Below are 14,332 nucleotides of genomic sequence, written 5' to 3'. Positions count from 1 at the left end.
TAATAAGGTGCTAAATGCATTTTTTCAACCAACCACAATATCCATAAATAACATTTAGACATCAACCAAGTTTAATCAGGTATTGGATGCTACAGTTAATAGACCATTCAAAATTGCTGTTGAAAGCTGTGTAGTAACTATATATTCTGCAAGTCTTCTCTGCCAGTGGTAAAATGAGAAAGGTCACTTATTTGCAGAATCAATATAATATTCTGAAGTCGATAATAATAATTCGCTGGAAATCAGTGAGGTTTCTTTGGAGGATGCTTCTGAGGGAGTGAAGTAATTGTACTGGTTGGACAATATTGATTCAAGATCCAGTTGTGCTGCACTGTATTGCACAATAAAGAGTCTCACTTCTTTACTCCAGTATCAAGTCAGATTCTAACAATCTGTGCTACTGTATTAATGTCAGTGCAAAGTGGCTTTCAACTAATGCTGCAGCTGTAGTAGCCATGCAGCCTGAGAATTTTGCAATCTGCAATCTTGAACAGTGACAGAAGCATCACAGATCAATAATAATTTCTGTTTTTATTTTGTTACATTGCATCATTTATTTCTGTTTACTATTATAGATTTCCCCTGTTGATTGTGTTATGAAGACGTTATAGTTGGGACAGCAGTTTGTTATCATTCCATATCCTGTGACAAGTCTTGAAATATTCACACTCCAATATAATTTTAGCTGCTGCTTGTCATAGCTTAAAGCATATCAATGACTAAAATTAATGCTAAGCTAAAAGAAGCTGAAAATGTGTTGCTGGAAAAGCGTAGCAGGTCAGGCAGCATCCAAGGAACAGGAGAATCGACGTTTCGGGCATCAGCCCTTCTTCAGGAATGAGGAAGGGCTGATGCCCGAAACCGATTCTCCTGTTCCTTGGATGCTGGCTGACCTGCTGCGCTTTTCCAGCAACACATTTTCAGCTCTGATCTCCAGCATCTGCAGTCCTCACTTTCTCCTCTAAGCTAAAAGAAGGGCAACCTGATAAAACTTCCAGTTTCTGCATGGATGCTTCTTTGGAATTATAGCTAATTTGTCCTCTCATTGCACTTTATTATTAATCAGCAGTATATTTTAAAGTAATACTATCCTACCACACCCAGTTAGATAAGAACCAGACATATTTCCAACTCCTGTGGTTGCAATAACAACTGCTCGGTCAGTCAGGAAAAGGCTAACTCAGTTCATTCACACTGTAACAAGAATATTGTGAGTCAACGTTTAGAAACCTATTGAAAAGAAATTGGATTGAAACTTTGTAAACATCCCCTCTGCTTGATGAGGTCTTAAACCACAGAAATGAAACAATTCTTTAATCCTTGCACACAACTAATGTTCTCCAGAGGCATTGGTAATGGGAATACACCTCAAACAGCAATTGGAGTTAGAAAGGGAAAAGTCAGTCACAGATTCTATTTCTGTCCCTCTCCAGTGACCTGGAAAACTACTTGACTGTGAATTTTGGATGACAGCATCTTTGAACTAGGATGTGATTTACTTTAAAATTGCTAACACTCCTCATCAAGCCTAATGTTGCTTACTTGATAGCTGATTCCTGTCTATAGGACAAAATATCTGCTCTCGTTTCTGTTAAATGAAAGAGAGATAATACAAGGAAAGAGAAGTTAAAGAAAAAGGAGAAGGCAAAAGCTCGGAAACATTTTCATTCTAGTTGACAGCTGAATGTCCTATATTTTCTTTAGGATAAACAGTAAGTTTTTTGCCAAAAGATAACTGCATTGTTTAATGAATTTGCAAACAATTGAGATTATAAGTTTACAAGATGTTTAATCAAATTGTTTTACAAAGGTGGGGAGAAATTCTGGCTTGACTAAACATTGAACATTGGGGTTTATATTTCAGTCTATAAAGTTTATAATTATTTGGACTATTGTTTGCTTGATATAAGTGTTGACATAAAGCATTATTATCTACTTATATTGAAGAAAAATGCCTTGTTTGTAAGCAAGAGCACAGTAATATTTTAAAGATCATCTGTTTCAGGAATGGTTGCTTCCAAAGGCAGATCATCAAATATTATTGGAACGTTGTTAGATGTCCAACCTTGAGCAGTTCTGTTGAAGCTTGGCCGACCAGCAGTACCATCTTGGAAAACAGGCAACTTGAGCTCTGGTTCCAGTAATGCAAAATCCAGTTTTGGTAACTTGAAACTCATGATTTTGGAAGCTCTGTCAAAACCACCATAAGGAGTTGCAACTCTGTGGAGTTAGAAGTAAAAATTTAGGAAAACACTAACAAATTGAGTTACCCCTTGTTACCTCTAACTTTGCTTTGATCTTCTTGAAGTATTTTGCATAACAGCTGCAATACTGTGGGATTACTGGTCTGAAACTCCAAAGCCCTCATGTAAATTCACTGGTTTTAATTGAAAGTTCTGATCACTTCCTTCCTATATTCTCCCTCCATTCTGCTGTGAATCTAAAGTGAGTCTGAATATGCTAATGTGACAGCCATGCTTCAGATCATAGGCTGGATCACAACAGTGACTACATTTCAAAAGTGCTAATTGGTTGCAAAGTGCCTGCAGCATCTTGATGTCCTGAAATGCTCCATTGAAAGGCAAGTATTTTCGGCTACCTATCCAAAATACCACCAGTATTCTAAATGTAACTTGTAATTGATTCTCACCTTTTCGATTTTGAAGTCATGAAATGCAAATAGTGATAGATTTTTAATTTAATTTCAGAAATTTGGAGGATAAAGTTTTGCTGACCCAGGGCGGAATGTAATGCAGGTAACAGGAGCTTAGCTTATTGTACAATCGGTGAGAGATCCATATTATCACTTTCAGGAAGGTCCACTGCATTAAGTGGCCATCAGGCAGAGGCAGAAAGATGGTTGGGCAGCATTCCACCCACTGTAATACTGCCCAGCCAATAAATACACCATGAGGTAGGGCATTAAATTCTGTCCCTTGATTTTGCACACCTAATTTGCTTTGGTATTAGTAAGGTGAATATTCTACTTTAGAATGTAACAGTATCTGGTTATAAATATAGGTTTGTTAGAGAATTAAGTGTAACTAAATAGGGCAGAACACATAGGTATTAATATTCAAAGATAAAGATATATGTAGGACTTAAACATAAATAACTCTATCACAGCTGACAAGAATAGGATACTTAAAGAAAATGGGGGACATGGGGATAACACATATGTGTCATAAATTAAATTAGTTTTCAATAACGAAAAACATAAACCGTAGTTTAATCACTAAAAAACAGGGCCTGGAAAGATATATCGCAAGATCACAACTAGACATGAAAGTAAAATTTTAATTTCTGAAGGAATACAGGAATGATTCATCAGATAAGAATGGCAAAGGTCCTGATCACATGAATACTATTAAAGTCCAGGATGAAACAACACTCATAAAAACAGAGAAATGAAACATGTTCACTGATAAAACTTTAACTATGTTTTTCTTTAAGATTGAAAGAATAAAGGGGAAATGAAAGCAATATCCGAATAAAAAAAACTTACATTTAGTGAAGGATTATTTTAAGAAAAAATGAATAAAAAAGAGATGGAAGAAGTATGAAAAATATGAGATAAAAATTCACAACTTTGTAAAGGAATTGTCACTGAATAATTAAGGAATCATACTTGAAATTTCACAACAGTTCTGTAGGAGGGTGACTGGACTTAACATTAACTCTGCTTTCTCTCCACAGATGCTGCCAGACCTGCTGAGTTTTTCCAGCAATTTCTCTTTTTTGTTTCACATTAATAAAGTTACTTAAAGAAGTCATGCATCAGTAACCAGGTATGAGCCACTTCAGCATTGGACATATTGTTTGTAGCATGCTGCCTTTTACTAGCAACATAGAATTTGCAAAGTATTTGGACTACTAACATGGAGAAGCATGGAAAATTTTGAACTTGTCAGGCTATTTAAAGTAGTTACTAAAATGCTGAAAAGAAACGACATTACATTAGCTTAATAGTTGCATCACTTTTCAACAATGTGGTTTGGATTTAAATTCTATTTTAGCCAGACATTTGCATTCCAGCTTTCCCTCAGGAGTGAATTTTGCTAGGGAAAGACACATTATTCCACAGCAAGAAAGAAGAAAACTGCATAAAATTGCAATGGGAACTTCTACTTCAACTAAATCTCTTGTTAGCATGAAAGTAAAATGGATGGCATTTTTAGAGATTAATTTAATGTGAATTTAATGTAAGCTCTACTGAAAAAATGTCAGAGTCCAATTTGATTTGGGGGAATGCGGAAAGACTATATAATGAGCCAGAAAGCAAGATCTCCTGAAAACATTGTTGTCAAAACTTTGCTCATGTGGTTGATTATATATTGATTAGGATGAACAGTAAATGTAGATTTTTAACAATATATTTTCATGTGTATATACAGTATACTATTTTTCCTTAGATATACTTTGGTCAACTGTCTGTGTGGATTTTGCACATTCTCCCCATGTCTGCATGGGTTTCCTCCAGGCACTCTGATTTCCTCCCACAGTCCAAAGATGTACAGGTTAGGTGAATTGGCCATGCTAAATTGCCCGTAGTGTTAGGTGGATTAGTCAGGGGTAAATGTAGGGGAATGGGTCTGGGTGGGTTGCTCTTCAGAGGGTCGGTGTCGACTTGTTAGGCCGAAGGGCCTGTTTCCACACTGTAGGGAATCTAATCTAATCATTCCACAGTTCTGGTGAAACACTGATAAATGTGGCTCTTGAGTATTGTACATGTGCATTATATTTTCCAAGGCTAAACTTCTCATTTAACACTCCAATTAAATTATTACTACACTACTGAAAAATATGACTATTCTTAAAACATCGCTAAAAGATCTACCATTCATGTAATCTCAGACTGCTATTCTGAGAGCTGATGATTTTATTTAGCCTGAATGCAAATGTCTTTGTTTGATTGCAAGTACTTGGTAGATCAAGTAAAACTTTTTCCTTTGTTTTTATTGCATTCCTTGATAAGTATCTGATTTCTCTAAAATAGTGATCTAAGTTTAAAAGAACAGAAGAATGTTTAAAAACCTCTATAGTACTACTGCAAAGGTATCACCCCAGTAACATTTTTAAAGGCAAAGTATGGAATCTTTTGTTTTCAGAGATGGTGAATTTGGAGGGAGGAAGGGCAATTAATTGTGCAGGATGGTGCTATATATAGAAACCTTGCCACTTCTGCCAGAATTAAGTTCTGTACAGGAAGGCCCATCATTGACCACATACAGATCGTTCTACTGTAACACACGTTTCGTTAATGCGAATCTGCTGTAACATAATTGACAAATTGGGGACACTGTTTCAATCGCACAAACTTTTAAAATGTGTATTGGTTGAAACACGATTTCAGTCCCATTAGTTTAAATGGTGCTGCTATTACATGATTTTCTTATTGCACGGGGTTTTATGAGAACGGAACTACAAGGTTATAGCAGAACTGACCGCAGGAACAAATTAATGTAGATGCTGCAATCAGTATTGAAGATCACAGCAGGACAGGAAGCATTAATGGAGAGAGAGCAAGCTAATGTTTCAAACCTAGATGACTCTTCATCAGAGCTTGCTCTCTTTCCATGGATGCTGCCTTACCTGCTGTGATCTCCAGTATTTATTGTTTCCAACATGAAACATCTTGTTCTGTAGTCCTAATGAAGAGCTCAAGCCCGAAACATCGATTCTCCTGCTCCTTGGATGCTGCCTGACCTGCTGTGCTTTTCCAGCACCACACTTTTCGACTCCAGTATTTGCAGTCCTCACTTTCTCCATCTTGTTCTGCTGCCTCTTGAGCCTCTTAAGTGGCTAAATAACAACTGTGTAAGAGTCTTAACCTGGAACTGCAAAGATTAATGCAGTTGCAGATGGGCTTGTCACAATGTGCTGTTCATGACTCTGCTATCCTGCAGGCAACCTGTCTCCTTGGAAAAGGGGTGTCTCTTGATCAAAGGCAACACCCAACTGAGACACAAGACTTTGTGTGGGAGTGAGGTCTGACCACTGGCAATCCTGGCATTTTGAATCCAGTTGGTCTTAACACTACCTGATTGGTGTGTGGTCAGCTGGCCTTCCCTGAAAGAGACAACACAGGTCTTTCACAAAGTCTCCAGCCAGCTGGTGAGAGACACCGGCTGACTCACAGATTCTCCTCAAGAAGACAATCTAACTATTCATTGTTAGTGTCCAAAATTCTTTACATAATTTCTATTTATTAAAAGTCTGTAGTTCTTTCCTCAATTAATGTCAGTTTTAACTGTTGATTCTGCCTTCAAGTCACAGTAAGAAGGCACAACTTGAGTTTATCCTTATCCTGTAATTTTGCTGATAGGTATGCTAAATTTGTTTCTGTTGACAATGAAGAACACTATTAATGACGTACTGGGATATATTTAAACTGAAGACATTCGACAGATACTGAATATCTGCCCTCTGGTAAAGAGAAAATATTTTCTAAGATAAGGCTTTTAAAGTGTGTTGAATGCTTTGTAATATTTCCATGTTATATTTGAGGCACTTCATTAACGTTTATTGAAGTTAAACTATACAGGTCAATTTAAGTCTTAGAAAACTGTTGTAATGTTTTGCTTTCAAGAAACTAAAGCCTCCTATTGTTTCACAAGTTATTAATATGAATTAACTAACAAGTATTTTCTGAGCTGACCTCACCTCATTATTACATTTATGAATTCCAGCAGCTTCCAAATTCTGTCTGCAAGTCATATTTTAGAATTATAAACTGTAGCATTAACCCATAAATTTCAAGTAACGTTAGTGTATTGACCTAGTTTATATCGGTTTCCTATTTGATATTTTACTTTTAATGTATATTGATCACTGACAACCTGCATGAATTCTACTTTGTCAACATTGCACTGAATATTTCCACAGACAAAATGCATTAACAGGCTTCATGGTTTGGCCAAGAGTGAAGAGTGGGGAATCATGATTGGGAGTGTCTCACTTGAACATTACTATTTATCAAGAGTCTATTTTACTGGAACTGTATAGGCAGAATGCACACTGAGCAGGAGCAGACACAAGACTGCTGAGTAAATGAGGTAATATATTTGGGCAGTTGCTTTACCCAAAAATCTACTTAGGTGCTGTCTCCCACCCATCCTACACATCTAACCTCCCCAAAAAAGGGTTATGTGTGCCAATTCGATAATGTGACTAGTTTTTTTTCAATAGTCTCTTTGGGAATTCAGAACAGTGGGAATGGATGTTCGGGAAGTTGTATGCTCCTCCTTTAAGATGTGGGAGATAAGGACCACCACTAGTGCCCCACTGACTTCATCTGTGGGAAGTGCATCCAACTCCAGCTCCTCAGAAACTGTGATAGGGAGCTGGAGCTGTCGCTGGAGCTGGATGAACTTTGGATCATTCAACAAAGGTCGAGCAGTGGATGTGCTGGATATGGACTTCAGTAAGGTATTTGATAAGGTTCTCACGGTAGGCTCATTCATAAAGTCAGGAAGTATGGGATACAGGGAGATTTGGCTATCTGGATTCAGAATTGGTTGGCTGACAGAAGGCAGAGAGTGGTTGTAGATGGAGGTCAGTGTTGAATGGGGTCCCACAGGGCTCTGTTTTTGGGTTTCTGCTCTTTGTAGTTTTTATAAATGACTTGGATGAGGGGGTTGAGGGGTCGGTTAGTAAATTTGCAGATGACACAAAGGTTGGCGGTGCCATCGATAGGGCTATTGCAGGATGCAGCATGACATTGACAAGATGCAGAGCTGGGGTGAGAAATGACAGATGGAGTTCAACCAGGATAAATGCAAAGTGATGCATTTTGGAAGGTCGAACTTGAATGCTGAATATAGGATTAAAGACAGGATTCTTGGCAGTGAGGAGGAACAGAGGGATCTAGGTACGCACATACGTAGATCCTTCAAAGTTGCCACCCGAGTGGATAGGGTTTTTAAGAAAGCATATGGTGTTTTGGCTTTCATTTACAGGGGGATCAAGTTTAAGAGCTGCGAGGTTTTGCTTCAGCTCTACAAGTCCCTGGTGAGACCACACTTGGAATATTGTATCCAATTCTGGTTGCCCGACTATAGGAAAGATACAGAGGCTTTGGAAACGGTGCAAAGAAGGTTTGCCAGGATGCTGTCTGGACTGGAGGGCTTGCCTTACAGAACATAGAACACAGAATATAGAAAAGTACAGCACAGAACAGGCCCTTCAGCCCACGATGTTGTGCCGACCATTGATCCTCATGTATCCACCCTCAAATTTCTGTGACCATATGCATGTCCAGCAGTCTCTTAAATATCCCCAATTACCTTGCTTCCACAACTGCTGCTGGCTACACATTCCATGCTCTCATAAGACTCTGTGTAAAGAAGCCGTCTCTGACATCCCCTCTATACTTTCTTCCAACCAACTTAAAACTATGACCCTTCATGTTAGCCATTTCTGCCCTGGGAAATAGTCTCTGGCTATTGACTCTATCTATGCCTCTCATTATCTTGTATACCTCAATTAGGTCCCCTCTCCTCCTCCTTTTCTCCAATGAAAAAAGTCCGAGCTCAGTCAACCTCTCTTCATAAGATAAGCCCTCCAGTCCAGGCAGCATCCTGGTAAACCTCCTCTGAACCCTCTCCAAAGCATCCACATCTTTCCTATAGTAGGGCGACCAGAACTGGATGCAGTATTCCAAGTGCGGTCTAACCGAAGTTTTATAGAGCTGCAACTAGATTTCATGACTCTTAAACTCAATCCCCCTGTTAATAAAAGCCAAAACGCCATATGCTTTCTTAACGACCCTGTCCACTTGGGTGGCCATTTTAAAGGATCTATGTACCTGCACACCAAGATCCCTCTGTTCCTCCACACTGCCAAGAATTCTATCCTTAATCCTGTGCTCAGCTTTCAAATTCGACCTTCCAAAATGCATTACCTTGCATTTATCCAGGTTGAACTCCATCTGCCACCTCTCAGCCCATCTCTGCATCCTGTCAATGTCCCGCTGCAGCCTACAACAACCCTCTATACTGTCAATGACACCTCCAACCTTTGTGTCATCTGCAAATTTGCTGACACATCCTTCAATCCCCTCATCCAAGTTATTAATAAAAATTACAAACAGTAGAGGCCCAAGGACAAAGCCCTGTGGAACACTACTCGCCACAAACTTCCAAGCAGAATATTTCCCTTCTCCTACGACTCGCTGTCTTCTGTTGGCCAGCCAATTCTGTATCCAGACAGCTAAGTTCCCCTGTATCCCATTCCTCCTGACCTTCTGAATGAGCCTACCATGGGGAACATTATCAAATACCTTGTGAAGTCCATATACACCGCATCCACAGCTCAACCCTCATCAACTTTTCTAGTCACATCCTCAAAGAACTCGATGAGGTTTGTGAGGCATGACCTGTCCCTCACAAAGCTGTGTTGACTGCATTTAATCAAGCCATGCTCTTCCAGATGGTCATAAATCCTATCCCTCAGAATCCTTTCTAACACCTTGCAGACGACAGACATGAGACTTACTGGTCTGTAATTGCTGGGGATTTCCCTATTTCCTTTCTTGAAGAAAGGAATTACATTTGCCTCTCTCCAGTCCTCAGGTACAACTCCAGTGGAGAGCAAGGATGCAAAGATCTTTGCAAGTGGCGAAGTAATTGCATTTCTCGTTTCCCAAAGCAGCCGAGGACAAATCTGGTCCGGGCCTGGCAACTTGTCAATCTTAATGTTTGACAACATTTTTAGCACATCAGCTTCCTCTATCTCTATCCATTCCAGCATGCACACCTGCTCTTCAAAGGTTTCATTCACTATAAAGTTTGTTTCTTTCGTAAAGACCGAAGCAAAAAAACTCATTTAGGGTTTCCCCTACCTCCTCAGACTCGACACACAATGTCTCTATGCTATCCCTGGTCGGCCCTACTCTTTCGTTGACCATTCTCTTGTTCCTCACATTAGTGTAAAATGCCTTTGTGTTCTCCCTAATCCGTGAAGAAAGGTTGAATAAGCTCAAACTTTTCTCTCTGGAGAGAAGGAGGGAGAGAGGAGACCTGATCAAGGTATACAAGATAATGAGAGGAATATATAGAGTCAATAGCCAGAGACTTTTCCCCAGGGCAGGATTGAGTGGTACGAGAGGTCATAGTTTTAAGATATTATGAGAAAGGTATAGAGGAGACATCAGAGGTAGGTTCTTTACGCAGAGAGTTGTGAATGCATGGAATGCGTTGCCAGCGATGGTGGTGGAAGCAGAGTCATTGGGGACATTTAAGCGACTGCTGGACATGCGCATGGATGGCAGTGAATTGAGGGGTACGTAGGTTGTTACTATATTTTACATTAGGATTAAACCTCAGCACAATATCGTCGGCCAGAGGGCCTGTTCTGTGCTGTACTTTTCTATGTTCGATGTTCTATTTGGGAGACGGAGGGGGTAATAGGGAGGAGTTACAGTCACCTCAGGTACATGACAAATTTAGATGGGTTTACAGTCAGGGGACAGAAAGGGAACAGGCAGACAGTGCAGGGATCACATGTGGCCATTTGCCTCAATAATTAGTATGCCATTTTGGATACTGTTGAGGAGTGGGGGGGATCCTGTTAATGACCTACCAGGAGTAAGCCATAGTGGCCAAGCCTCTCACAGTGAGCCTGGGTCTGTGGCTCAGAAGGGATGGGGGGAGAATAGAAAAAACACAAGTGGTAGGAGACTCAATATTTAGAGGAATAGACAAGAGATTCTGTGGTTGTAAACAGGTCTCCCGGAACGTAGTTACCTCCCAGATGCCAGTGTCCAAGATGTCTCCAATCAAGTCTATAAGATTCTGGATGTAGGTTTGCTCACTGAGCTGCAATGTTCATTTTCAGATGTGTTGTCACCATACTAGGGTAACATCTTCAGTGAGCCTCCGGAAGAAGCTTCGGAAACATCTGAAAATGAACCTTCCAGCTCAGAACCTTCAGGCTTCCTGAAGAAGGGCTTATGCCCGAAACGTCGATTCTCCTGCTCCTTGGATGCTGCCTGACCTGCTGCGCTTTTCCAGCAACACATTTTTAAGCTCTGATCTCCAGCATCTGCAGTCCTCACTTTCTCCAGGTTGATGAAGGTTGAGCAGTGGATGTGGTGTATATGGATTTCAGGAAGGCATTTGATAAGTTCCCCACAGTAGGCTCATTCAGAAAGTTAGGAGGTATCGGATACAGGGAAATTTGGCTGTCTGGATACAGACTTAGCTGGCCAAAAGAAGACAGCGGATGGTAGTGGATGGAAAGTATTCTTCCTGGAGGTCAATGATCAGTCGTGTCTGGCAGGGATCTGTCCTTCAGCCTCTGCTCTTTGTAGGTCTTATAAATGACGTGGATAAAGAAGTGGAAGGGTGGATTAGTAAGTTTGCTGATGACACAAAGGTGAGTGGTGTTGTAGACTGTGTTGAGGACTGTTGCAGGCTTCAACAAGTCATTGACAAGTTGCAGAGTTGAGCTGAGAAGTGGCAGATGGAATTCAACCTGGATAAATGCAAAGTGATTCATTTTGGAAGGTCAAATTTGAATGCTGAATACAGGGCAAAAGACAGGATTCTTGGCAGTGTGGAGGAACAGCGGGATCTTGGGGTCCACGTATATAGATCCTTCAAAGTTGCCACCCAAGTTGATAGGGTTGTTAAGAAGTCATACGGTTTTTTGGCTTTCATTAACAGGAGAGATTGAGTTTAAGAGCCGTGAGGTTTTACTGAAGCTCTACAAAACCCTGGTTAGACCACACTTGGAATATTGTGTCCAGTTTTGGTCACCTCATTACAGTAAGAATGCAGATGCTTTAGAGAGGGTGCAGAGGAGATTTACCAGGATGCTGCCTGGATTGGAGAGCTTGTCTTATGAAGAGAGGTTGAGTGAGTTAGGGCTTTTCAAACTGGTGAGAAGAAGGAAGAGTGGTGACTTGATAGAGGTGTACAAGGTAATGAGAGGAATAGATATAATAGATAGCCAGAGACTTTTCGATTGGGCAGAATGGTGGGTGCATAGAATGCACTGCCATAAGTGGTGTTATAGTCAGAGACAGTTTGAACATTTAAGTGACTGCTGGACAAGCACATGGATGACAGTAAATTGAGGGGTGTATAGGTTAGGTTGATAATTAGATCAAGATAAATGCTTGGCACAACGTCGTGGGTTGAAGGGCCTGTGCTGTGCTATACTGTTCTTTGTTGTAGGTACTGCATTGCTGCAAAGGTTTGGAGTAATTTTCTCATGTTTCTCAGTGTGTTTCAATTTTAAGCTTATTTGCTGTGATAGGGAATCTGTATTTTTAAAGATAGATTAGGAGAATATTTATGATTAATTGTCTTGTTTTACTATAACTTCAGTGAAGTATGAAAATTGTGAGATTAGTTGTTCATATACTTTGAAATGCTAAATTATTTCCTTCTGGATGCATCAAAAGCAGCTGGAACAGAAACCTATGATTAAATCATGTTTCATCTGCTTTAACTTGAGTACTTCTGACATCCTTCGAAAACCGCTATTAATATCTGGTGGGGTCACCATTGAAGAGAAACAGAACTGGACTTGCCATGTAAGTACTATGGTCACAATAGCAGCTCAGAGGCGAGGAATCTTGCAGCGTGTAATTCATCTCCTGACTTACCAAAGCCTGTCCACAAGGTACAAGTCATGAGTGTGATGGAATACTCCTCACTTGCTTGGATGAGTGCAACTCCAACAATACTTAAGAAGCTTGATACCATTCAGGCCAAAGCAGCCTGTTTGATTAGCATTACATCCACATTCAGTAAATCCACCACCAATGCTCAGTTGTAGCAGTATGTGCCTTCTACAAGATGCACAACAGAAATTCATAAACGTTCCTCAGACAGTACATTTCAAACCCACAATCACTATGATTGGAAAGACAAGAGCAACAGATGCACAGGAACATCACCTTTAAGATCCTCTCGAGGCTTCAATCAATCTTACTTGGAAATATATCACCATTGCTTCAGTGTTTCTGGGTCAAAATCCTGAAACTCTCTCTCTAACAGCACTGTGGGCCGAGCAACAGCAAAATGAATGCAGCATTCCAAGAAGGCTAACTCACCACTGCCTTCTCAAGGACAATTAGGGATGGACAATAAATGCTGGTCCAGCCAGCTACATCCATATACCACAACTGAATTTTTAAAAAAATGATTGTGACGTGAAATCTAATGATGCAAGTTACACTTTATGGAGTGGATATTTCAATAGTTGCTTGACACTCATTTATATTTCCATGATGTGTACTGCAATGATCCATGTCACAGGAAGTTATATAAAGCTATTACATGGAAATAGCTGTTTGAGCAGAACACTTAAGTTATTTCCTTTCATTAGGAAAATAGCTCTGAGCTTCACTAGTAGCGATGTATAACTGAAAGTTTCCCAATGGACATTCTACATGTCATTATTAAATTAGATTTTGAAATTTTTTTATGAGAAAGTCCAGACAATGCTGTAGTAAATGTGATTAAATACAAAAGTATCTTTTCTTCATTTTATAAGATTCAATAAAATCAGCCTCGTCAATATATTTTTATAAAGCAACAGCAACATATTTTCGTTTGTGAGGCTAATCGCACTGTGGTTTGGAATTGATTTTTTTTTTAAAAAATGAGATCACTGTTAGTTACTAGAACATGACAGGCAGCTTTCTCTGCAAACCACCCACATGGAATATAACAGTGAAGTACCTTAGGTCCATATTTCAAGTTTGCATTCTTTCCACTGATTTTGTCATCAGCCATCTCTACCCTTTAACTCTAACCACTGTTACTTGACCCCTTGACGAGCTCTGCTGTATTCAGCAGTGTTTTAATCTTATCACAGGTACTAATTATTAGACTTAGTGTAATGTCTTTTCTGTAGATATCAATGTAAACAATAAAGGATTGATATATTGAGATGAATTTTCCCATTTTGAGTAAAGTGTTTTGTCAATTGACATCGATGGCGCCATACTGCCATGGCTCACAGAGACCGTAGAGCTCTACAGTGCCCATCTCATGAAATCATGAGGAACAAGAGGCAGAAGTGCTCACGACTGATTGGATGTTATAGTCTGCATGACACTGGTGCCATTTTTAGATGCCACAAATCAAGAACTGTCACACATACTGTGATACTAACCATCATCACTAGAGGATATGGCCCAGGAAAGGAAACTGGCAACATGCTTCACTGACAGGAGCCTGGAGGTACTGTTGGATGGAGTTGATGGAGAAGAATCAGTGCCTTATCCTGCAGACAGCTAAATGAGGCCACACCATCCCACAAACTCAGCCTGCACTGAGATAGCAGCCTGTGTGTATGCTCTGTACCAGGTAAAACA

At 39.9% G+C, this 14,332-nt stretch overlaps 1 protein-coding gene across 2 annotated transcripts in view; it reads right to left on the bottom strand.

Moving 5' to 3' along the window:
* Nucleotides 1-1,769: 1,769 nt before the first annotated feature.
* The window catches only part of myoz2b (myozenin 2b), a 35,032-nt gene continuing 22,469 nt past the window's right edge, over nucleotides 1,770-14,332 (bottom strand). For both annotated transcript variants that reach the window (XM_072589173.1, XM_072589227.1), the window contains exon 6: nucleotides 1,770-2,220. In XM_072589173.1, the coding sequence (XP_072445274.1) occupies nucleotides 1,986-2,220 (235 nt within the window). In that variant the 3' untranslated portion in view covers nucleotides 1,770-1,985. The remainder of the gene's footprint in view (nucleotides 2,221-14,332) is intronic.

The sequence above is a fragment of the Chiloscyllium punctatum genome, chromosome 1 (assembly GCF_047496795.1).
Source record: "Chiloscyllium punctatum isolate Juve2018m chromosome 1, sChiPun1.3, whole genome shotgun sequence".
NCBI lineage: Eukaryota > Metazoa > Chordata > Chondrichthyes > Orectolobiformes > Hemiscylliidae > Chiloscyllium > Chiloscyllium punctatum.
This window is presented reverse-complemented; position numbering and strand designations above follow the sequence as displayed.